This window comes from Chrysoperla carnea, chromosome X, assembly GCF_905475395.1.
Source record: "Chrysoperla carnea chromosome X, inChrCarn1.1, whole genome shotgun sequence".
Taxonomy (NCBI): domain Eukaryota; kingdom Metazoa; phylum Arthropoda; class Insecta; order Neuroptera; family Chrysopidae; genus Chrysoperla; species Chrysoperla carnea.
Genome location: NC_058342.1, coordinates 27,685,774 through 27,712,490, shown reverse-complemented (window position 1 = coordinate 27,712,490; position 26,717 = coordinate 27,685,774). Strand labels below are relative to the sequence as shown.

The 26,717-nt window shown below is 31.5% G+C and overlaps 1 protein-coding gene and 10 non-coding genes across 11 annotated transcripts; 9 read left to right on the top strand and 2 right to left on the bottom strand.

Annotated features, from left to right (window-relative positions):
* Positions 1-1,747: 1,747 nt before the first annotated feature.
* Positions 1,748-1,820, bottom strand: Trnar-acg. Its single transcript has one exon. It is a non-coding gene; the product is annotated as a tRNA-Arg (tRNA).
* A 3,556-nt stretch (positions 1,821-5,376) lies between these two features.
* Positions 5,377-5,460, top strand: Trnal-uaa. The gene has a single exon. It is a non-coding gene; the product is annotated as a tRNA-Leu (tRNA).
* A 76-nt stretch (positions 5,461-5,536) lies between these two features.
* On the top strand, positions 5,537-5,620 carry Trnal-uaa. Its single transcript has one exon. It is a non-coding gene; the product is annotated as a tRNA-Leu (tRNA).
* A 76-nt stretch (positions 5,621-5,696) lies between these two features.
* Positions 5,697-5,780, top strand: Trnal-uaa. Its single transcript has one exon. It is a non-coding gene; the product is annotated as a tRNA-Leu (tRNA).
* Positions 5,781-5,856: 76 nt separating this feature from the next.
* Positions 5,857-5,940, top strand: Trnal-uaa. The gene has a single exon. It is a non-coding gene; the product is annotated as a tRNA-Leu (tRNA).
* A 76-nt stretch (positions 5,941-6,016) lies between these two features.
* Trnal-uaa lies at positions 6,017-6,100 on the top strand. Its single transcript has one exon. It is a non-coding gene; the product is annotated as a tRNA-Leu (tRNA).
* A 76-nt stretch (positions 6,101-6,176) lies between these two features.
* Positions 6,177-6,260, top strand: Trnal-uaa. Its single transcript has one exon. It is a non-coding gene; the product is annotated as a tRNA-Leu (tRNA).
* A 76-nt stretch (positions 6,261-6,336) lies between these two features.
* Positions 6,337-6,420, top strand: Trnal-uaa. The gene has a single exon. It is a non-coding gene; the product is annotated as a tRNA-Leu (tRNA).
* Positions 6,421-6,496: 76 nt separating this feature from the next.
* Positions 6,497-6,580, top strand: Trnal-uaa. Its single transcript has one exon. It is a non-coding gene; the product is annotated as a tRNA-Leu (tRNA).
* Positions 6,581-6,656: 76 nt separating this feature from the next.
* Positions 6,657-6,740, top strand: Trnal-uaa. The gene has a single exon. It is a non-coding gene; the product is annotated as a tRNA-Leu (tRNA).
* A 13,463-nt stretch (positions 6,741-20,203) lies between these two features.
* On the bottom strand, positions 20,204-25,536 carry LOC123303038. Its single transcript, XM_044886135.1, has 3 exons — positions 25,510-25,536; positions 21,331-25,435; positions 20,204-21,279 (listed from the first exon to the last, which is right to left on the bottom strand). Exons 1-3 carry the CDS (start codon positions 25,534-25,536, stop codon positions 20,204-20,206), a joined length of 5,208 nt encoding a protein of 1,735 aa, XP_044742070.1.
* Positions 25,537-26,717: the final 1,181 nt, after the last annotated feature.

Sequence of the window (26,717 nt, the reverse complement as noted above, 5' to 3'; positions counted from 1 at the left end):
TAAAAAAGAAACGAAAATGTCCGACAAAAAAAATATTCGTAAAACATCGTTGTGACGTAATAATGCTACTTGAACAGTATACACTGTATACAATTATTATCATTACGACGTTACACGTCCTTTTTCCAAAAAATGCAACACTGTGCTGTACTGTAAAAAGTTTAAGTGGGAATCTGACCCTTAAAAGTAAGCATGCTTCTTCTACGTATAAAACTTTTTGGGACCACTCAGTATTTATAGAAAAGAACCCTCTTTTAAAAAACACACATATTTATACAAAAGATTAAAATCTAATTGGTAAATGTTCTTATTTAAAAGGTGTAAGCTAAGTCGCCTATTCAGAATTTTCGGCATTATATAACATATTATTTGTGTACAAAAAACCTGATGGAATAATATAAATCGTTTTTAACAGAAAAAAAAAACGAAAACTATAGCTTTCCACTCTTTTGTCTTCTTCAGTGTTCTTATCAGATCGACTAAATTACGTAACGCCATCCCATTTAAATGAATTGAATAGTAGAATGGTACTTTCAAACAAACGATTATAAATCTATAGATATATATTTACGCAGAGTTTTATGTGTGCAACTTATTCTAGTGATGGAAGAAACAAAATTAATTCGCAAATTGATTCATTTGTTTCAATTCACCAAAACGATTCTTTGTACAGTAGAGTCTCAATAATCAGAAACGTTTAGTCATCGGAGCACAAGAATGCGAATTCTCATAACGTAAAAGGTATGAATTACTTGGAAAACATGATGCCAAACTTGTTTGAATATAGCATGGAAGAATTTTAAAAAAGAGGTTAGATTTATTTTTTAAATATATAAAGTTTGTCTAGGTTTCCCTAAAATCTGTATTCAACACTGATATTTATTTATACTCGAACACAATGACGCCATAGCACTCTGTTTCCTCCCCGACGATCTGGTTTGAGTACAAAAATATTTTAATTAACTTAGATAAATTATAAAAAAATATGATTCCGGAAGAAATTTGTAAATAAACTACATTCCACTTATCATAATAAGCATAGAAAAATGGAAATATACACAAGAAAATTTATTAAAAAAAAAGAAGCTATTGTATTGTATATGAAAAAAAAATCAGTCCAATTTAAACAAATGAATTTCAAGAAGTGAAATTATGTACACAGTAAAACCTATTTGAATCACGTTTTATTTTTTTGCGTTATAAAAACACAATATATCTTTAGTCTTTTTGGGCTCTATATCAATGCTCATTAAAAAGGTAAAGAGATGAACTCAAAAATAAGCTACGCAAATATACTCTTAGACTCAAAAATACTCTTAGACTCAACCCAACCAACTCGTAATTACAACAAAATTCCGGGTCTATAAAATTTTCTAGAGTCTATTTTTTTTCGAGTATTTCTCAAAAATTTATGGCGGCCTTTAAGATAAGATTGTTCAATATTTAACAAATTGTTTTTTTAAAAGGTTCTGCTGTTTCAAGTATTGTAATGGATAATTAAGGTACTACTTCCCCACAAGGTAGATAGCTGAATATCGTAAATTTGCTGACAGAAAAAGTAATGCAAATATGGTGGAAGCTTTGATAACTGCAAAATTTTACCCCTGAATCACTTGAATGTGAATAAACATAAGCTTGAGGCACTCAAACTATATGGATCGTATTAAATACAATAACACGAAAATTCCAACTATCCATTTCATTTTGGGTAAAACAATCTTAAATAAAAAAAGAAAAAAAAAGAAATGGATCTTGCCAGGGTTCGAACCTGGAATCTTCTGATCCGTAGTCAGACGCGTTATCCGTTGCGCCACAAGACCTATATGTAATTGATATATCGAAAATGTAGTACCAAAACAGATGTCTCGTATTCTTACCTAGACTTACATAACATAGAAATGACCAAAGTTCGATTCATTGAAACTTTATAAAAATATAGTACCTATATAAAAGGTTTTACTGTAAGCTATTTGATATGATGAAATAAAATGAAAATGTTTATGTATAATTTTTCTTAAGTGTAAAAGTGAACTCGCTGTAACATTAAAACACTTGTATTTAAGGTTGTTGTCTTACTATGGGCATACCGACAGAAAATTCTAAATTTGTGTATACTTATTAGGAATATAATACATTAACCAAAAAAATTTGAAGTCGATTGACCGTCTCTAACTCGAGTTAAATAAAATTAAAGTTCGGATAATTAACATGGAGAGCATAGGAAAGGTTGCGTTTTGTTGTGTTTTTAACAAGTTTTTTAATTCTAGAAAAAAACTAGATTTAAGATTTTTTCAAAAAACTAACATTCATGAATTTGCATGCGAGTTTAAAAAAAAACCAAAACTATTGGCCGCTTCATTCTTGAGATATAGTCACTCAAAGTTATTTAAATTTTTTGTATAACAGAAACAATTATATTTAGAGTATAAGTAGTGTAAGAGAGATGTCTTTTATATACAGAATTACAGATGTTTATTATCATGTTATTATCATACAGAATACGTGATAAATGGACAGTTGAGTCAAAAGCGTGTTAAAATTAATACTTATTTGAGTGAGCTAAGCATATCTATACGTACATACCACTGCTGTATGATGTAGTACACTATTTTTACAATATTGTACAAAGACAACCACCTTCAGTGTAAAAGTGAACTCACTGTAACATTGAAACACTTGTATTTAAACACCGGATGTTTATGTATTTTCTTAAGATAAAAAATACAAGTAATATATATTATAATAATATTAATTTTTTGTATTTGCTTTTGAGGATTCCGTAAAAGAGAAATTTTTCGTTGTCAAAAATCGCAGGTCTTGTGGCGCAATGGATAACACTCCTGAAAATAATTTAAAAACTCATCTTTAATTTCAAAAAACTTTTCATGTTAATCCCAGATCGTCGCAATGGATAACGGATCAGAAGATTCCTGATTTAAATCCGGGCAAGATCGAGGTTCTAGAAAACTGTAAGTTCGAATCCTGGAGAGATCGAAATTTTTTTTTTATAAATTCATTTAAATTTCTATAATTTGTGCTTTGTAAAATTCCGAAAAAAAAAAAACAAATTTCAACCAATTTTTCAAAGGAATAAGATAAGTAAATATACAAAAATTACTTCTGAACCATTCTACAAAATAATGATTCATACTCGACTGGTATTGTTTTTTTATATTTTTAATTTAAATCATAGTCATATTTACATTTCTTTTAAATATCCTTCCTTTTTTTTATGATTGTTTGATGCCTTCCGAAATATAATTAAAAAAAATAATATTTAGCATTTGGCCATTAAAATTACTTCTATATGGTTATCTGTTTATTGAATATTAGTAAACCCGAATTTTTTCTATATTTTGCCCTAATATTATTATTATGATATTTTGACTTCCATGTAGGCATCATTAGTATGAATTAGCCAATCTTAAATTCTCTTATAGATAGCGCATGTTACTCTTTGCTAATTTGTGAAACTTTTTTTTATATTTTTTAAAGTAATCCATTTAAAATATTTTAGTTTAATTCTGATTTGGAAGGTGTTCTTTTCGTATAGCCACCTCTCTATATTATAAATGCGAAAGTAAGCATGTTTGTTTGTTTGTTTGTTACGCTTTCACTCTAAAACTAGCGAATTGTTTTTAATGAATCTTTACAGCAATATAGTTCATACTTTGGAATAACACGTGAGATATAATTTATAAAGATATATTAATAAAAAAATAAAAATTAATTTAATTTGACATTACCATAAATTACAGATTTCTGTAAAAGTAATCGTTTCATATTACCTTAAATTACAGATTTCTGTAAAAATAGTCAATATAAAATATTTCACGGCCATCTTTTTTTATATACTCATTGAATAATTAGTTTTTTTACATTGAAAAAAATAGAAAACCACACATATATTTTACCTGTGTAAAACGATCCTTACCATTATTTCGAGTGTTATAGAAAAGGGATAAGCGAGAGCAAACTGTATCAATCTTTACTTTTAAACCCAGCGAAGCGGAGGGGTATCACTCTAGTTAGTCCAGAGTGAGTATAAGATCCAGAAATGAGATAATACTCGTGTTTTATTCAGATCACATTTGTCACCATACTTCGTGTAACAAAATTACTACTGCAATGTTGTCAAGTACTTAAAAAATGAATTACATAGATTTTTTTCGCCATAAAAACATTTAGAAAAACAAAGATGTAAATCTTAAACGTTTGATCACACATTTTTTTCTGTAACATATATATTTAGTTAAGGGTTGAGTGAGAGGGTTGTTTCTCCTGTAGTACAGCGGCCAAAAGTGGTTCGCTCCATATTTGATGTCGTGCCGGACCAAAACTATTTTGAAACTTGTAAATGTGAACCTTATTCAAGTAAAACTTTAACAATTTGAACCTTGAGCAATTAGAATTTTAAGAGTGAATACATCAGTCTACGAAGTTCTTATGAAACTACTTAAACCCTTACGTACTCTTTTCCACCAAAGTCGTTCCTTAGAATTTTAACCCACTGATTCCGAATTTGGAATTTCAAATATTTAAAATCTTTCAAAAGCGGCAGCATCAATTTTTTATAAACAAATGAAACGATTTCACATCTCCGGTTTTGATATCATAATTTTGTATCAAAATATGGTTAGATATAACAATTATGAACTTTTCATATTTAAATTATGAACTTTACGTATTATGCCTACTTTTTCGGTTATAACGTCTTTCTAATAGAGCTTGCGGATTGTATGACTCAGTTTATTGACGAATCTTTAAGAAAAAAGAATAAAACGTTTAAAATTTTTGTCGATTTTCTTCTCCAAAAAACCTTTTTATATCCTTAATCGCAATTTACCGTGCATCAAATTTGTAGTAAGGAAAACCTTATTTTTCTAAGTTTTTCGATATTTCTAAAATAACGTAAGCTATGACCAATTGATGCTGTGACTTTTGAAAGAGTAGCATTACAAAATGTAGAATCAGCGTATCAAAATACAAAGAAAAGCTATGGTAGAAAAGAATATCTTATATGAAGCAAACCGCCCTTGGTCGCTGTACTACTACCTTTGGCAAAGCAATATCTGTTGTTTAAAGGTACAATCACAACACTTACTAAACACACAAAAAAATAAAAAAAATTTTCTTTATCACGATTAGAGTAAAAAAAACGATACGATAAAATCAATGAAACTAACTATCATGTTATCTTGATAGTAAACAAATCATGTTAGAGCTGTGTAAATACATACAAATGGCCTTAAACCTCTTATAAAATAGTTTAAATGCTGCCTGACCAAAATTTTTACTCGTCATTTTGGCAAGGATGAAAATTTTTAAAACATCAAAAACACAGTCAAAACATTTAGGTATGTTACAGTTAACACAGTCAGGTTGGCCGAGCGGTCTAAGGCGCCAGATTTAAGCTCTGGTTCCCAAACGGGAGCGTGGGTTCGAACCCCACACCTGACAAAAGTTTTACCTAATTTCTTCTAAATTATACTTTTTTTAATAAGACAAAACAGCTAGGTATGTTGCAGTTTACACAGTCAGGTTGGCCGAGCGGTCTAAGGCGCCAGATTTAAGCTCTGGTTCTCAAACGGGAGCGTGGGTTCGAACCCCACACCTGACAAAAGTTTTACCTAATTTCTTCTAAATTATACTTTTTTTCATGACACAATACATGTAGGTATGTTACAATTTACACAGTCAGGTTGGCCGAGCGGTCTAAGGCGCCAGATTTAAGCTCTGGTTCCCAAACGGGAGCGTGGGTTCGAACCCCACACCTGACAAAATTTTTACCTAATTTCTTCTTAATTATACTTTTTTTAATGACACAAAACATCTAGGTATGTTACAGTTAACACAGTCAGGTTGGCCGAGCGGTCTAAGGCGCCAGATTTAAGCTCTGGTTCCCAAACGGGAGCGTGGGTTCGAACCCCACACCTGACATAACTTTTACTCTATTTCTTCTAAATTATACTTTTTTTAATGAGACAAAACATCTAGATATGTTTCAGTTAACACAGTCAGGTTGGCCGAGCGGTCTAAGGCGCCAGATTTAAGCTCTGGTTCCCAAACGGGAGCGTGGGTTCGAACCCCACACCTGACATAACTTTTACTCTATTTCTTCTAAATTATACTTTTTTTAATGAGACAAAACATCTAGATATGTTTCAGTTAACACAGTCAGGTTGGCCGAGCGGTCTAAGGCGCCAGATTTAAGCTCTGGTTCCCAAACGGGAGCGTGGGTTCGAACCCCACACCTGACATAACTTTTACTCTATTTCTTCTAAATTATACTTTTTTTAATGAGACAAAACATCTAGATATGTTTCAGTTAACACAGTCAGGTTGGCCGAGCGGTCTAAGGCGCCAGATTTAAGCTCTGGTTCCCAAACGGGAGCGTGGGTTCGAACCCCACACCTGACATAACTTTTACTCTATTTCTTCTAAATTATACTTTTTTTAATGAGACAAAACATCTAGATATGTTTCAGTTAACACAGTCAGGTTGGCCGAGCGGTCTAAGGCGCCAGATTTAAGCTCTGGTTCCCAAACGGGAGCGTGGGTTCGAACCCCACACCTGACAAAAGTTTTACTCTATTTCTTCTAAATTATACTTTTTTTAATGAGACAAAACATCTAGATATGTTTCAGTTAACACAGTCAGGTTGGCCGAGCGGTCTAAGGCGCCAGATTTAAGCTCTGGTTCCCAAACGGGAGCGTGGGTTCGAACCCCACACCTGACAAAAGTTTTACTTTATTTCTTCTAAATTATACTTTTTTAATGAGACAAAACATCTATGTTACAGATAGCACAGCGTTTGTTTTAACGTCAGATCTTTCTCTATTAAGATATTGCGTCCTCAAGTACTATATACTTTTAAATTCTAGTACTATAGGGTCGAAAAAAATCCATAATTTTGAGGTTTGCTTCGTCTCCTCAACAGAGTCAAACCCCCCTAACAGTGCTGGGACCTCAGCTTGAGTTCCACTTATTTCATTTGTAAAAAAATCATGATTTTTACAGAAAGTTGATACCATGCTCGTGCTCCCTTAAACAACATAAGAATATTTCAATAGAGAAGAGAAAAAAAAATGCTATCCTATTGACTAAAATTTTTGTACACCAGTATTGAAAAATATTTTACGTTACCAAAAACGAAGAAAAATCTTTTTTATACATTTCAACAAAATACTACACATCAGATTACAGGAAACCTTTATTTCCTATAGTACCCATTTTTCTTTTACTACATGCTCTTCAATATACCTTATTCATTTGTAGCAGATAGTCGAGAGACGAACTACGGTAACTAGTAAAGCACATATAGGCGCATTCATCGGGGAAAAAATCCGGATTCAATTTCCTTGCATATTTCCGTCCGAAAGCTATGTCTTAATAACGATCAAGAGTTTGCCAGGTGAGCATTTGGTTCAGTTTTTTTAAAATCAGTTTTATTTTTAGCAGCTGGTAAAGAAAAACTATTTTAGATTTTAACCTTAAAACGATTTCGTGAGTTTTTGTGAAAGTTTACCTTTTCTGCAATATTGACAAATTAATATTTGCAAAAAATCCAAATTATATTTTTTAAGCTTACCAAAATCCTAAAATAATTATTGAACTTAACAAAATACTGAAAATTAATTACAAGTTACATTATTTCTGTCTAACATTGCATAGGAAAATAATCTATTTGATAATTAAAAATCGGGCTTACATGTAAAGAAAGCTGCAATTGTTTTTAAGGATTTCGATAAAGGACACTCGAAGATTATTTTACAGCTTTGAAAACACCCTTTTTAGAGTTTCTTCAAACATTAAACTGTTAATATCTCGAAAAAACCAAAAAATGCCCTTAAACGTAAAATGGACCGAAAATTTTAATGTAGCCTTAATTGACTCAAAAAATATACATATATCGGTCTGTTAAATGAAAATAGACAAAAAAATAAAAGGAGTTAGACGTTGTGAAGCTCACCTTATTCTTATTTTGGGACGTATTTCAGAAAGGTATATACAAAGAAATCGAATCGGGCATTTTTTCCCGACAAATGGGTCCGTATGTGCTTGTCTAAAGGAGATTCACCACATATTTACATATACACAAAACATTATATATCCTATAGCATACCAAAAAATGCATTGAGGATAGTAGGCATACGAGTTAGTTACTAGGTATCCAAAAATTTGTATAATATTACGCCTATTCGTAACTTTGTCACACAACTATTAGTAGTGATGTGTTAGACCAAAATAAAGGTTTATTATTATTAAGTTTCATTAAATCGCTTCATTATATTTTGCGTGAAAGCGTAACAAACAAGCAAAGAAAGAAAGAAGCAAACAAACAAACAAACATTCTTACTTTCACATTCATAAAATATACATATATATAGGGATACAATATTTCTTGATGACCATAGTTGTTAGAAACACAGTTTAAAAAAAAAAAAATATTTCTTGAATATTAATAATTATTAAGAGAAAAATGTAGATTATTTGAAATATTTTTCGATTTATTCCCATAATTCTCGCTTAAGTAAGCCTTATTATCCGGAAGTGTACGTTCAGATATTAATCTAAACAGGTTTATTACTTATGTTTTCAAAAAACCCCGGTATTGGAAAAATTCTGGAGGTTGCCAAAATTGGTAACCGAAAATTTTAAAGCTCCGGAGTATGGTTGTAATTTCGAGTTGGTTGGATTCAGTTCGTCGACTATAGAGAAGTTGGTTTTGTTCTGAAGTTTTTAGCCCTTGTGTTCAAAAATGGGACACTATTACAGAAATGTTTTCGGTCTATTTTTTCCTAAATCCATCAAAATTATGTTATCTTGTCAACTTGAACTTAGCAAGAGTGAACAAATTTTTTTAAATACGGTATAATTTTCAAAACAATTTGTAGAGAAAGTAACGCTGTTGATGATGTAAAATGTAGCCAATAGATTGAAGATTTGCCAGTGTCTACCCGATAAAACTTTCACCTTAACAGGTGAGTTCTGCTTGGTGAAAACTTAGTAATGAGTGCATTACAATACTTCTGGATGCTAATGCCAGGAACTGAAAAGCTGCCTGTCTTTTTAATAGGAAAATCTAAAACTTCAAGACGTTTCAAAGGTGTTAAAATTTTGCCTGTGATTGCCAAAATAATAAAAAAGCATGGGTGATATCTTTTAATTCCTAATAAAGATTAAAGAGCCTTATTTTATTCAATAATCAAACCTCTATAACTGAATTACCCTGTCTTCTAGCCTATATTAATGGAACGATACTGTAAACGCTACAGATATTAATTTATACCTGAATATCTGAGACACTGGATAAGTGGAATACGTCGATAAGTGAGACAAATTTGTAGGTCCTTTGGATGTCTCACTTAACCAGGTTCCACTGTATTTGAAAAAACAGGTTAGTTTTACAATAAAAATTGAAAGATTTAATAAAAACCAAACATATGTAATAGAAACAAAAAATCCAATTTAACTTGAATTTTTTTGTTTTTATATTTCAGTAATGATAATATAAACAAAAAGTATTATAGGTATATATTGCATCGAATAATAATTGGTAAGCAATTTATTTTAACATAGGGTTTATATTTCTGATTATACTTTTTGTTTATCAATAGGTGCAAAAAAAAACAGGATATCACATTTCAAAAATTTATATAAACAAATGAAAATAATAACCTATACCTACCATAGCTATCAACTTAATTAATAAAACAATTGATAAAAGCAAAAATAACATTGAAATTTAACACAGAAAGTGTCAAAAATGCGAAAATTGGAAGATGGATTGAGATCCGGTTTTTTCATTAAGTTCTAGAAGTACTTCAGTCGATATTTAAAAAAAAAACGGGGTGGGAGGGGATAGTTGGAAAATATTCAGACGTTACAGGCTATTTGGGGGTACTCTAGAATATCTATCCCAAGTTTTCGACCTTCGAAAAACTCTGCCTAACTTTGATCGGCTGAATCTCGGTTATTATTGAGCCTAGAAATTCGTTTTACACACCAAATTTTAGCATATTTAATATTCTGACTAACTAATGTAATGTAAGTAACGAGGTTAGATTAGGTTAGGTTATATTGGCTGTCCGCGAAGGACACACTTAGGCTATAGAGCCCATTGCGATACCATATATGTGTTTTACCACCTTTCCGCTGATAATTTCATTTATCAGCTCCTCAATTTCAGAGGCTGAGTGCACCTCCTTCATTTATATACCATGCACTATGCCAACCCACCACAACTATTAATTAAATTTTGTTGCGACGGCGGGAACCGAACCCGCTACCCTAAGCATACCGCGGACGGAATTGGTTACGCCTTAACCAACTGAGTATGTCAATTTAGGGCAAACGCGCATTGCCAATATCTATTCAAGTGTCAAATAAAATTTCAATGAGTATTTTTGAAACTCATTGTCATTGGTATTCGTCTATTTTCAAATATTTATCATTCAACAAACTGTATTATAATATATAACTACATATAGGATATAGGATTGGATGAAAAGAACGTAAAATTACGGCAAGTTTTTAGGGAAAATTAAACTGATATAGATGTATTTTGGAGAAAAATTTCAAAGTATACCAATGCATTTCAGCACCACCTCTTAAAACTATTCTCGATTAGAAGCACGCATTGCACATTTGGTAATACCAAAGCCATCCTAACTAGCGGAACCCACAAGAGCTGCGTGGAACCCGAAGACAACCCCTAATATTGCTGGAATTATTTTCTTTATTTTACAAGCTTTTATTTAGCATCACCTGTGCCGTTGTTTGTCTGTAATCAAATCTTGCAAGTCAAATATTTGTAAAAGCTTGGGGTGCTTAATATTAAGAATGAATCGAAAAATAATTAGGCATGTGGAGTAGATGAGCCGTTCCGATTCATTTTTTATTTTCTTAATCGAGCGCCACAAGCTTTTACCAATTGAAGGGTAAGAGTGACTCATAGTTAAAATTATTTTCTACTTTTTAGTACAATAAAAGCTTATCCCTTAAAAAGTATTTTTTATTTAATAAAAACACATCTCCACTCAATATATTATTATATTTACACTTTCACAATTCAGAAACATTTAACAAGACTACATATATTAAAATCCATCAAGCCGCTTGTGCCAAAGAAATGGGCATACATACACTCGATCAACATCATTCGTCTTCAGGAGTAGTTGGATAAAAACATATAATTTTGATGGATCATGCTGTATATCTCTATCTATAGCCCTCTTGATTTACATAAACATCTTACTGATAACGAAAACACAATAACCAAAAAAATGTGCTTGAAGAAAATACAAGAAAATACCTTCGTTCTTTTTTCGTTCAAATAAATATAACAACTCTATTATTACTATTCATGAGTAACCAAAAAAAAAAAAAATAAAAAAATAAAAATAAAAATAAACCAAGACAAACTTTATTGTTATAATGATATGAATGGGAAAGCAATATTTCTACGCAATCGTATCATAATTGTCCCAAAAAAAGTTTGTTTATAAGAATAAATAAATAAGTTGTTATTATACCAGAGACAAAAAGTGGTACCCTAGAGGTCAATTTTTGTTTTTTGACTTTTATTTTCATGAAGCTTGACACTTCTACATTTATGGTATACTAACTGAATACAGAGAATTACAAAATTATTCCCTTTTTGTATCCAATTATTCCATCTGGCAGTCCTGGAGCAAGCCCTTAAATCAACAGCCAAACCAATGTTTATGAAAAATAATGTGATTGGCAAATTCCATCTATGGGGTATGGGTATGGAAGTTAGCGGACCATGCTCTAGCATCGCCAAATAGACCTTTGCACTCTATCTCCGCTACGCTTTTCAGTGGCTATTATAAACCAACTGATGTACTGAAACCCAGGATTTGCCTAGCGCGGAGTTTCTTAATTTCTTCTGGTTCGACTATGGCCAAACCAAACCATTTCCTTCGCTTCTGTATGAGCGCCGGGCAGTAACAGAGAAAGTGGATCGATGTTTCTTCTGAATTTTTTTTTGTTGGAACTTGTTCAGGTTATCATGCCCTGTGAGTAACTCTACGATGACTCTAATATCAGCTCTGTTAAGTATTTTTTTTCTAAACCATCCCTGAACTATAGTTCATAGCGAACAAAACAAAAAAAAATGTTTGAAAATCGGTCCAGCCGTTTTTGAGTTTTAGCGAGACTAACGCACAGCAATTTATTTTTATATATACAGATCAATAAAATTGAACAAAAACCCAACTCAACCCACACCCACACCAACACCCACATCCACATCCACACCCACACCCACACCCACACCCACACCCACACCCACACCCACTCCCACACTCAACCCAACCCAACCTAACCCAGCCTCACCCAACCTAACCTAACCTAACCCAACCTAAGTGTTTTCAATAAAATTGAAAAAAAACCCAACTCAACTCACTCCCACTCCCACTCACACTCCCACACCCACACCCACACCCACACCCACACCCACACCCACACCCACACCCACACCCACACTCAACCCCACCCAACCTAACCCAGCCTAGCCCAGCCTAACCCAACCTAAGTGTTTTCAATAAAATTGAAAAAAAACCCACTCCCAATCCCACTCCCACTCCCACTTCAACCCCCACTCCCACTTCAACCCCCACTCCCACTCCCACTCCCACTCCCACTCCCACTCCCACTCCCACTCCCACTCCCACTCCCACTCCCACACCCACATCCACCCGCCCACATCCACCCGCCCACACCCACATTCACACCCACTCCCACTCCCACTCCCACACTCAACCCAACCCAGCCTAACCCAGCCTAACCCAGCCTAACCCAGCCTAACCCAACCTAACCCAACCTAACCCAACCTAACCCAACCTAACCCAACCTAACCCAACCTAACCCAACCTAACCCAACCTAACCCAACCTAACCCAACCCAACCCAACCCAACCAAAAATTACAAAAATTGTGTTTTTTTGAATTTTTTATGATTTTTTCGATTTTTACAAATTGCAAAAAGTGTAAAAAAAGTTTTTGTTTCCGATTTCGATAAAACTAAGTTTATAAGGTAATTTTGACCCGAAAATTACAAAAATCGTGTTTATTTGACCATTAAATGAGTAATTTTCGAGATATATGAATCTGACTGTAGAGCCAACATTTGCATTCCGTTCAGTCTCTGAAATTATTCCGCATTGAATCTAATTATTCCGAAATTGTCCTTTTCATTTCAATTACGATTCATTACTGTTTCGGACACACAGTAATAAGTTGGACAAAGACCCAAGATATTTGTTATTCATTTTATTACATTAGTTTTTTAAGAAACTGTCCGAAACAAAAGGTAATCAATTTTTTTTTCTAAACCATCCCTGAACTATAGCGAACAAAACAAAAAAAAAATTTTGAAAATCGGTCCAGCCATTTTTGAGTTTTAGCGAGACTAACGCACAGCAATTTATTTTTATATATACAGATATTGTAGGCACTGACTTTATAAATAACATTTGAAAGAGTATTGAAAACTCAAAAATGAGGTATACAGACTTTCTAAGAACTCGACCTCACTTTTTACGCCCTAAGCACGCTTTAAAAATTTCAGATTGTTACCCATTTTCGCTTTTGAGTTATCGTGCTTACGGACAGAGTAACGAATAGACGGGTAGGTGATTTTATGAACACCTATACCAGAATTTTGTTAATAGCATCAATATTTTTAATCGTTAGATAACTTGGGACTAAACTTAATATACTATGATATTTTTTATACATGGTATAATGACTTAAATTCGTTATGGTTATCTTTTTTTTTCACTACGAGATTGCGGACACGACCACAGAATATGATAAATAATTTAAATGTGGGTCTATTTTTAAGAATTTCGATTTTAGAATGTCAAAATAAGTTGAAATGTCTGAGTTTATAAATCCAAAATTTGGAAGAAAAACTGTGGGTCAACAACCCGCCAACTAGTAGTGAAAATAAAAACTTAAATATATGTGAATAGGATTTTGTCCTAAATTTGAAAAATTGGTTTATATGTTACATTTGATCTGATTTACACCAAAAAAAGTATCATTAAAATTTAAGACTCAATTTGCATTTGGCATTTTCAAAAACCAATTCAAATTTACTTCGAAAGCAGTCTAAAGTGTCGTGATGTCTTGAATGACATCACGACTTGCCAAACAATTATTTTTGTGTATGAAAGTTATACGTGTGAATACTTTGCAAGAAATGAAATTCAAAATTTTCAGCTATAGTCAAAATTGGTTAATCGAAACTTTCACAAGACGTTCTTATAAAATTATACAATTTTTAATTTGCTAAACCAGTAAAATTCTAACTATATGAGGTTCAGTTTATTTGGTATTTTGCCAAGCATTTATTAAACTTTTCAGCCAAATATACGTAGCCAAATTATTTAGGTAATGCTATTTTAATGTTGTGTTATTAACCTACGTTGAATTTTACAATAGATATTCGTATAGTCAGAAAATTCCTTTCTAATTCTGGTTCCAAACGTTCCTATATAGTCTAGGATTTAAGCATCAAAGTATACTAGCCGTCTACTAGTTGGTAAGTAGATCACCCTGATAAGACAAATTTTTCTGTCAACCTTTGTTATTTAACACTCCGGCATCAACCGAATTTTTTTGTACCTCAACCAATCGAGCCAGTTTTTTTTTTTTTAAATGATCAGGATGGTCCATATATCGGAATCTACATCTAACTTTTTGTCGCTAGAAAGTTTTGGTTTATGCTATAGGCCAAATAGGCCAATCATTTTAATCTATTTATGAAATAATTTTAGAAAATTTTAAAACCTTGAAAATATGGGCCAGTTATTGGGATCACTGATCACGATTCCGAAGCTAGAATGGGGATATACGCCCCCCTTCTTGGGCTTTTTCGCCCTTCGTTGACCTAACACTGCTTTTTTCTGTAATTATTCAATTTGGACCAGCGGGCTGAATTACCCCAGGAAGGGGGGAGTATATCGAAATTCTGACTTCAGAATAGTGATCAGCGATCCCGAAAACCCAAAAATGTACGTTTCTGGCCCATTTTGTTGCATATTTTCAAGGTTTTGAAATTTTCAAAAATCACTTATTATAATAATGAACTTTTTTGGCCCCTAGCAATGGCCAAACTTTCTAGAGAAAAGAAGTTAGATGTAGATTTTGATATATGGACCTTCCAGAACATTTTTAAACAAAAACTGTCTCGATAGATTGAGGTACATAAAAATTCTTCATTTTACCCTTTTTTGATCTAAAATGATTCGTCTACTCTAACTGTAGGTTATGAACGCCCTTAAATCAACAATTTCTATTTTCTTACCATCGAGACAAAAAAATTTGTTCCTAGAAAATTTGTGGTATTAGTCCTCCAGCCGTGTTAAAATTATATTTCATGGTAAAAAAATCAAGGTCTTAAATTAGATGACTTTGAACTGTCATTGACCCCATCAGCCGTAATAATTAAAGGTTAAAACATTCTTTGTTTTAACAACAACTACGTTATATATAATATCCAGTTTTAATCAATTATCCTAATTAGTTGTTAAAAAGAAAGCAGACGGTTCAACATGTAAAAAGATAGGAGTATGATATTTTCTAAGGACTGTTAAAATATATATTTCAAAAGTATACGGATATCCGTATGTTCTTCCTTAAACTTTCTAGAGTATCTATTTAGAGTATACAATGTCTGTTTTATATTTGTATTCATATTGTATAGCGATACCAAAATAATTTACAGAATGTTCGAAAATATATCGAAAGTACAGGATACGTCATAAATTATATTAATCATTTCTATAAATTTGAATAATACTTTTACCGATACAGAATTTCCGCAACAATGCAACGGTCCAAGAAGATTTATCAAATTGACGTAATTTCATTTCCTACCGCTTTATGACCAGGATTGGAAGATTGAGTAGAAGTTTGTAGAGAATTGTCGAAGGAAATGGAGCTATTGCTATTTTTCTACTGATGCTGGAATTTTGAAAAAATTTGCAAACAATACAGTAATTTAAATTCAAAGTGTCAAAACTACGCTTTGATAGCTAATACCTCGCTAGAAAAATATCGTACGACAACGCTAAATATAGGTTTTTCTCGAGAGAAATAAGTTTGCTTATTGGCAACATCCCTTTTCATGTTAAGTAGTTTTTGCAGGGTTCAAAATATTTTGAAATTTTTTCCCCATTCTTACGATTAGCTAATTCATACTGATGATGACTACTTGATAGTCGAAATACGTATTTATAATCTACAAAAAACTGATTGATGATGAAAACGGAAACTGGGGCAAAAATCGAATGGGGCAAATTTTATTTTTCAGAATATTTCAAACCCTGTGAATTGTTCTTGTTTAAAAGGTCTACTCAATCTTTAAACGAAAAAAACCCACGTTCCCTGGATACAAAATCAATAAATTCATAAACACCTGGTTTATAAAGCTCCTCGCTTTTGCTGTAGGCTAATTTTCACGTTGGTAATATAGAATGAAATACAATGCGAAACATTATTCTCATAACTAATTCCAGAATACAAACTCACTAAATATTCAATATAAATTGTTTATAAAATAATCTCTATATATTATAAAAGCGAAAGTAAGCATGTTTGTTTGTTTGTTTTTTACGCTTTCACGCTTAAACTAGCGAATGGTTTTTAATGAAACTGTACAGCCATATAGCTCATACTTCAGAATAACACATGAGATATAATTTATAAAGATATATTAATAAAAAAATTAATTTAATTTGACATTACCATAAACTACAGATTTCTGTTAAAGTAGTCATTTGACATTACCATAAATTACATATTTCTGTAAAAATAGTCAATATAAAATATTTCTCGGCCATCTTCTCTGATATACTCCATGAAAAATTACTATTAAACATTTAAAAAAATAGAAAACCATAGATATATTTTACCCGTGTAAAACAATACTTACCATTATTTCGAGTGCTATAGAAAGGGGATAAGCGAGAGCAATCTTAATCACTCTTTATTTTTAAACCCAGCGAAGCAGGTGGGTATCACTCTAGTTTTAAATATTCTGCATTATAATAGTATGTGTAGATATCATTTTTAAATTAATATTTGTAATATAAATAGAATTTTGAAATTGATATTTTGAAATTATTCCTCACTAATCTTATAGTACACTAAATAAAGGTATTTTACTTAAAAAAATTTTAATGGCTAAAATTTTTAGGGGATGGTTTATAGGCATGTCCTGAGTTTAATACAGATTTCGTATTCATGGTGGTGGAAGAAGTTACAACCCCCTATCAATACAGGGGAGAGTTGTTTTTCGTTAGTTACCTCTGTTGCTATCGCACGTACCGTCAAGTTCAATGTATCATTTTTTTGGAATTTTGATTATCTATTGAATGGTAATAAAATCAAGAGATCGTAGGTCAATAAGGTCAATGACAATGGCCGGTCAAAGGCCAAACGTGAGAGGTAGTTTTCGTTTATTGATAAATACTGAATTTCCAGGGGCGTAGGAGCCGTATGGGCAGGGTGGGCAGCTGCCCACCCAGGAATTTCCCTGGGTGGGCCATGCCCCTTTGTTGAAGAGATTAAAAATTTTATTGCTCTATTAAAATTTCGTGTAGGATAATTTTAAGGGCAAAACAAAAGTTTTTCACTAACAATTGACCTTTCTGCCCACCCAGCAAAAAAAAAATTTCGAACCTGCCCACCCAGCAAAAATTTCGTTCCTACGCCCCTGTGAATTTCGAAAACTTACCGATGAAAATGCTTACGCAGACATTAAACTTGACCTAGGTTTTCAAGCTGACTCTACCCCATAACTGATAATCGATAGACGAACACATTAATTATTGATTAAAAAAGTAACATTTTTTGTTCGAAACATTTTTCCACAAACCACACAGTTTAGGCAAAAACGGACTGAAAAGTTTTACTCTAAATGGATTTACGTATCAATTTTGTTGTTTCGTATTATTGATTTTGCGAAATCTAGGCACTCTCCGAAAAAAAAGACCGTTTTAGTTAAAATTCACAAAAAACTAAACTATTCGCTTTACAAACAAATGCTTGCGTATTTATAATATTTATATATCTTAAATCGAATTCGATGTCAGTGTCAGATGTGTCCTTTTGAACCTAATATTTTTCATTTGAAGCATTTTCCTCGATTAAGTGTTTTTATCGAGTTTCAAGCATATTCCAACCTAAAAGAGCCAACCTGTATATGGTATGAGTTGGAAGGGCGGCAAATATTACTTTTTCCTAAAGCGGCTAAATAGTTAGATTGGTCCTTACAGGAATATGTCTGATCACTTGAAATATGAAATTACCTACCTTCTTTTAAAAAATTCCAATTGGTAGAGTTCGTTTAAGCCAAAGTGGCACCGAACAAGAGAGAGCCTATATGTATATGTACGTGTACTCATATCTACACTCTGTCTTGTTCGGTGCCACTTTGGTTTGAACGAACTCTATCCTTAAATACTTTTTCTGAATATACATGATATTTTCAAGACGGCTGCCGAAATATAACACGGCATATTTAATCACTAAAATTTGAAAATTGTAATTATTATTTTATTTAAAATATATTGTTTTAGATACCTACAGTTTATTATAATTATTTGTTTAATACAATCTAAAGGACAAAAAAAAAATTCATTTTTTTATTGAAATATAATATTTATTTAAAATTCATTATTACACAATTCAAACAAAATTTTTGTAAAAAATATATAGTACAGTGCAGATAAGGAAAAAAATTTTTGTGCATTATGAAAGGAAATTCGAATCAGAGATAAAAGTTTTGGACTATTCTAATTAATATATACGCCTCATACGATCAATTTTATTCAGCTAGTATTGCACAATACATTGATTGGGCAAACACACTGTACAAAATCTTGGTCAAGGCGTCCTATATTTTGTAAACTGTTTAGAAATGCACTATATCGATCATAAAAATTGGTTCCTATAAAAAATATTTCAAAATTTTTTATCAAAACCATAATTATAGAATCGATTCTAAGCGCTAAATTAAAATATAACTATAAGCGCTAAATTTAAATATAATTATAAAAGCGCTTTATCTACTACATATTAAGCATAGTTACCCCCTTAAAAATTACTTTTCTAAAAAAATTCACTGATCAACAAAATTTGAATTTTTTATTTTCGCTACATTGATACGATAGACCATGTCTTAAAGGTGCTGTTTTCGAATTTGGTTTCAGAATTTCTCTAATACATATGGTTTTCGAAATAATTTTAAGACTTCTTTTCCTCCCCCCTTCCTTTAAAATACTTTTTGAATCCTTCCGGTATCCTTTTTGCTCTTCGAGAAATCGTATGATAAGTATTAATAGTTAAAAAACACATTATATTACTATTAATAAAAATTTCGCGAATTTATCGAAAACGTGAGGTGCTGAAAAAATTTTGAGCTCAGATTCGTATCAAAATTTGTTTTGAACAGTGAATTATTTAGTATAAAGTAAACTTATGATTAAAAATACATTTTTTGATTATATATGGTTAGTTTCACACAAAATAAAAAATAAAAAAATTAAAATATTTGGAACAACTTTGTTCCAATGACGGTATTGACCGTAAAACTTAATGTATGGTTAGTTTCACACAAAATAAAAATAAACAAATTTGGAACAAAGTGGTTCCAATGACGGTATTGACCGTAAAACTTAATGTATGGCTAGTTTCACACAAAATAAAAAAAAAAATTTGGAACAAAGCGGTTCCAATTACGGAATTGACCGTAAAACTTTATATATGGCTAGTTTCACACGTAATAAAAAACAAAATTAAAATATTTGGAACGACTTTGTTCCAATGACGGTATTGACCGTAAAACTTAATATATGGTTAGTTTCACACAAAATAAATATAAAAAAAATTAAAATATTTGGAACAAGTTGGTTCCAATGACGGTATTGACCGTAAAACTTAATATATGGTTAGTTTCACACAAAATAAAAATAAAAAAATTAAAATATTTGGAACAAATTGGTTCCAATGACGGTATTGACCGTAAAACTTTATATATGGTTAGTTTCACACGAAATAAAAAAAATGCAAAATATTTGAAACACTATCATCTAATTTTAATAAAATAGAAAAAATTAAACATGAAATAAAAATTGAAAAATTCGAAATTCTGAGTTAATGATTTTTATATAATTTCGATCAGAAGTGGTGGAATTGTCGTCATTTCAAGACGTGTAGGTTCTGTTGTCTGATCTTGGGAAAAATTCATATAAATCGATTGATTATTAAACGGCTGCTCTGTTGCCACTGAATCATTTGTGTTTGGTGTGGAAATGTTTGAAGTTATATTAAAATCCATAACTTTTGGAACACTTACCATTTTTTCAGGCTTAACTATCGAAAAAATATTTTCGTTCGGTGTGGATACACTTGAAGTTAAATTAAATTTCACATTCTCGGCCATTGTCAATTGTCCATTTTCAACAGTTGATTCCATCTCTTTGTCTGGTTTTGCTGTAGAAGTCGAATTAACCGTGAAGTTATTCAAGCTTACTTCTTTTGATACATTTAACACATTATTAACCAATTTTGTTTCATTTTGATTCACAATTAAATTCAAAGGTTTAAGCATCATCGTATTGTTTGAAAGATTGTTCAAATTTATTGTTTGAATTTCAATTTTTGATTCCGGTTGAACTGTGGATGTTACGATTAATTTTGCTGATTCAATAGCAATATTTTTCACTTGATTCGATTCTAATTTTGTTTTATTGTTCTGATTTGCTTGTATTTCTGGAGTTATTGAAGTTACAATTTCTGATTCTGGTTTATCTGTAGAAGTAACGATTAACGTTGTTGGATCTAAACTTCGACTAGCGTTTTCTTGAGATTGTTGTAGTTCTTGAATTCTAGAAGTTGTTGGCTCTGTTTCACTTGAAGTTAAATGCAGGTTCATTTTTGAGACAGCATTCGCAGTTGTCGTTTGAATTTCAATTTTTGATTCCGGTTTAACCGTGGAAGTTACGATTAATTTTGTTTTATTTTTCTGGTTTGCTTGTATTTCTGGAGTTATTGAAGGTTCAATGTTTGATTCTGGTTTAACTGTAGAAGTAACGATTAACGTTGTTGAATCTAACCTGTGACTCGTATTTTCTTGAGTTCTAGAAAGTGTTGATCTTGTTTCACAAGTTAAATGCGGATTCATTTTGGAGAAAGAATTCGAAGTTGTTGTTTGAATTTCAATTTTTGATTTTGGTTTGACTGTAGAACTACAATTAAATTTTATTGTAGTGAAGTTCACTTTTTTTTTACTTTGTCGTGCATCAGCAGAGCGTACACGCCGAATTGTACTATTAGTTAATCTTGCCTTTGTGTTCGTCGCTAACTCTTCTTCCATACTAAAATCTTCCAAATCATCAAACTCTGCATCGGGCACATCTTCTGTAGTGGTAGTTTCCCCAACTCTTGTCATACTAAAAATCGGAGCAAACGCAACAAATGATGTTGAATCCACTGTCAATGGTTTTTTATTGGTGTATTTTTGAAATTCTTGTAAACGTGCCACAATATCTGCCCGTTCAGCTATATTTGGTACAGGAATATCATTCGAAAAACCCGGTGGAATTAAATATTTAAAAGGAAATCGCTTATGAAATTCAATAATTTCCTTCGAAAACATCGTGTTAAAAGGATTTGTATTTATATCTCTCATCGCTAGCCATAAAGCATACAAATTATTGATATTATCGACACGATAACGCGGTTCTTTTAAATCTATAGTATCCGAATATGTTAGATCCAATATTGGTAATAATGGATTTCGCGTTGTCGGTGCATGGAGTTTGGGAATTATGGCATTTAATTTTTGACGTAACTTAAACATATCTTCAAGAGTAAATTTACCATTCGGTTTGGGTTCTGTATAAAAAGGTCTATAAAAACTTTCGGATGTCATCATAGTTTCTGTTTCCTTTTTGATGGGGATTTCAATAGTTTGATCAGAGCTTGGAAGTGAAAGCGGTGCTGTTGTTACGCTTTGTAAATAATTTTTTGCAACATTTGATACTGTCATGTTTCGAAGAGGTGCATTTTTTTTGGTTGTTAATGTGCTTCGGGCTGATAATGATGTATTTTGGCATTTAATTCGATCCTTTACTATGGGCTTCGTTATATATGTAAATCGACCGTTTGAAAGTAAACTAATTTTTGTAGGTGATGTTAATGTGCTTCGATTTGAAGATAGTGTCGTATTTGGGTAAGTTCTTCGAGCTGTTATTTGAATCTTGTTTTGAATTGATGAATTCTTATTTTCACTAACACTTAGATTACTTCCAATTACTGATGTAATTTTCTCACCAATGTTTTCAATTGAATATAATGTTACTGTGGACAATGGTACGCTGAGTGTTGCCTCACGTAAAATTGTAGTTGACGATGGCGTTGTTGTTAAATAATTATTTTCGTAATTATTTCGAAATAATATAGGTGCGCGTGAAATTAAAACTGGAATGTACTCGGTATCATCTGTTGTTTTCACTCGGTAGCTTTCACTAGTGTTTCGAATTGAAGATGGCGTACTTTGTATGAAACTTGAAGTTATTAAACTTTGATTTTGTGTTTTTAAGTTATCACTTTTCCCAATGCTTCTAATTGATGTAGATATTATATTTTGATTAAATTCTTCATTCGTGCTTCGATTTGATAGTAGCGGTGATATTATTGGTTTGGCGTAATTCTTTGAGTAATTATTTTCAGTGGCGCTTTTATTGGAGAACGGTGTTATATTTTGAATTTTTTTTATAGAAATTTTTTCAGTAGTGCTTCGAATTAGTAACGATGTTGTATTATGATAATTTTTTAAAAAAACGGCTTCAGTACTGCTACTTTGAATTGATAATGACGTTGTAGTTGGAAGATTTTTAAAATCACTGTTCTCAATGCGACTTTGATTTGATAATGATGATATATCATTTTTATTGAAAATTTTGTCTTCGGTACTATTTTGAAGTGAGAATGGCGTTGTATTTTGATCATTTTTAATATTAGTGGACTCGGTAGTGCTTTCAATTGATAATGCCGTCGTACTTTGAAGATTTTTTGAATAAATACTGTCACTAGTGTTTCCATTTGATAATAGCGTTGGTGAAGATGTTGTATTTTGATAATTTTTTAATAGAACGGTTTCATTACTACTTTGATTTGATGATGATGTTGTATTTTGAAGATTTTTTGAATAACTACTGTCATGAGTGTTTCCATTTGATAATATCGTTGGTGAAGATGTTGTATTTTGATAATTTTTTAACAAAACGGTTTTATTACTACTTTGATTTGATGATGATGTTGTATTTTGAAGATTTTTTGAATAATTACTGTCGCTAGTGTTTCCATTTGATAAAAGTGTTGGTGAAGATGTTGTATTTTGATAATTTTTTAATAGAACGGTTTCATTACTACTTTGATTTGATGATGATGTTGTATTTTGAAGATTTTTTGAATAATTACTGTCGCTAGTGTTTCCATTTGATAAAAGTGTTGGTGAAGATGTTGTATTTTGATAATTTTTTAATAGAACGGTTTCATTACTACTTTGATTTGATGATGATGTTATATTTTGAAGATTTTTTGAATAACTACTGTCACTAGTGTTTCCATTTGATAATAGCGTTGGTGAAGATGTTGTATTTTGATAATTTTTTAATAGAACGGCTTCATTACTGTTTTCATTTGATGATGATGTTGTATTTTGAAGATTTTTTGAATAATTACTGTCACTAGTGTTTCCATTTGATAATAGCGTTGGTATAGATGTAGTATTTTGGTAATTTTTTAATAGAACGGTTTCATTACTGCTTGGATTTGATATTGATGTTGTATTTTGAAGATTTTTGAAATCACTATTCTCACTTCGACTTTGACTTGATAATGATGACATATTTCGATCATTTTTATTAAAAGTTATGTCTTCAGTGGTTTGACGAGATAATGGTGTTGTATTTTGATAATTTTTAATATGATTGGACTCAGTGGTATTTCCAATTGATAATAGCGATCTTTTTTGACGATTTTTAAAATCACTATTCTCACTTCGACTTTGATTTGATAATGATGATATATTTTGATCACTTTTATTAAAAATTATGTGTTCGTTACTATTTTGAAGAGAGAACGGTGTTGTATTTTGATCATTTTTAATATTAGTGGATTCCGAAGAGCTTTGAATTGATAATACCGTTGTACTTCGAAGATTTTTTGAATAACTGCTGTCACTAGTGTTTCCATTTGATAATAGCGTTGGTATAGATGTTGTATTTTGATAATTTTTTAATAGAAAGGTTTCATTACTACTTTGATTTGATAATATTGTTGTATTTTGAAGATTTCTAAAATCACTATTCTCACTTCGACTTTGACTTGATAATGATGACATATTTCGATCATTTTTATCAAAAGTTATGTCTTCAGTACTGGTTTGGCGAGATAATGGTGTTGTATTTTGATAATTTTTAATATGATTGGACTCAGTAGTATTCGGAACTGATAATGGCGATCTTTTCTGAAGAGATTTGAGATTTTTTAAATGACTATTTTCACTACGACTTTTATTTGATAATGATGTTGTATTTTGATAATTTTTCATATGTTTGGGCTTAGTAGTATTTCGAATAGATAATGGCGTTTTACTTGGAAGATTTCTAAAATGACTATTTTCACTACGACTACGACTATTATTTGATAATGATGATACATTTTGATCATTTTTACTAAATATTATGTCATAAGCACTGCTCTGAAGTGTTAAAGATGTTGTATTTTGATCACTTTTTATATTAGTGGGCTCCTTTGTTCTTCGAATTGAGAATGCCGTTTTACTTTGTAGATTTTTTGAGTCACTACGGTCACTTATGTTTCGATTTGATAATGGCGTTAGTAATGTTGTAGTATTTCGAAACTTAGTGCTTCGGATTGATGTTGGAACACTTGCACTGACGTTTTGATTCCGTATTTTGCTCGTTCCATTTAACGATTTCATTCCAGTGCTTCGATATGATGATGTTTTATTTTGATTTTTAAATTGATTTAGTACTTGTGATCTGATTTGAATCGAAGATGGCGTAGTTTTTCGCTTTGGGAATGATTTGCTTTGAATTGTTGAAACTGGCAATGGAGCTTTCGTAATTTGTTTGTGCTTTTTTTCATAAAACCTCGTTGTATTACGAACGATTAATTCGGTAGTTACATCTTGTGTTTCATTAGTTTTGTTTTGATTACGTATTGTTGCAATTGTCGTCATACCTTGTGGTGTATTTTGAATTGGCGTGGACTCTTTTTGGCTTCGCGATTTAATTCGATGTGCATCGCGAGTACTTCGTAACTCAAATTGCGGTAAAAACACAGTTAAAAAAATGAAAATGAACTGCAATTAAAAAAAAAAAAAAAAAACAAAGTTAAGTATCCGAAATTTTATTTAAAAATATTTAGCTAACTTACAATGGTCTTGTAACGGCACTCACACATGATGTCTTAAATATGTTCTTGTCATGTGATAGATGGAACTTTATTTCACTAATAACTGATAAATTGTGATAATCGATCATCGCATATCGGTTAATTTATGTAGATTATTGTACAAAAGAGTGGGGTAAATGTTGTTATATTTAATGGTACTATCAATCATTAGCGTAATCAAAAAATTTTCAATGAGGATTAACTATTTTTTTAACTTTTCCAAAAATATATTTTCTGCCTCTTTCAAATCTTTTGATCTTTTCAAGTGACTAATTTAAGAAATTTAATACACAACTAACTTGATTGTAATGAATTTATTGTGAAACTAAATGAAATTATAATGATTATGAAGTCGATTGGACTCAAAGTGCACTTGTATCTGCTCAAAAAGTGCTGTGGATAATAACCTGATCACTTTGCAAGTCGGGAACATGAATTTTCTAAAAATTTATTGATCTAATATTGATTAGACAGGCAAAAAAATTGTCTAATTTGGCAAATTTTATGAATACCTATATCAAAATTTTGTTTGTAACATCAATATTTCTAAGCGTTACAATCTTGCGATTAGACTTAATATACTCTGATATATTTCCTATATTGGGTACAAAAACTAAATAAAATCATTTTTGCAACAAGTTTTTAGGAAAAGGGCTCATGCGATAAAATGGAGAAAAAGGAACAGTAGAAAAAGAAATTTATAGGTAGCCCCCACACGAAAAAACAAAAAAGTCCACGGATCTAAATCCGGATTTATACTGGCGAGCCCCCAAAATTTAGCTCTTGATCTACGCCTGTTTTTAGGTAAATTAATAGTAAAATAGGTCTAATTATAAAATTAAAATAAATTTTTGCGTTTTATCTGCTATATTTTTCCCATTCTCCATAGAGCAATTTGCGCCCCCTCTTTGCCATCGACTGGCAACGCCCTTGCCTCACTTATCAAAGTTTCATAGCGTTTTAGCCAATAACTTTGTCTTAAGTCCTTCTTTTCTAATAAATAATTAAGTTTTTGCATATATATACTCGGCGTAAGTGGAAGAGAGACATATGAGTGTAATTTAGCAAGTCTTTCTTCCACTCATGCAAAGTATATGCAAGCACTTAATTACAATAAAATAATAGGTAAAAACTTTAAGAAACTTTGTTAAGGGATGTTTGAAGAATATTAAAGAACTTTGGCAAATTTT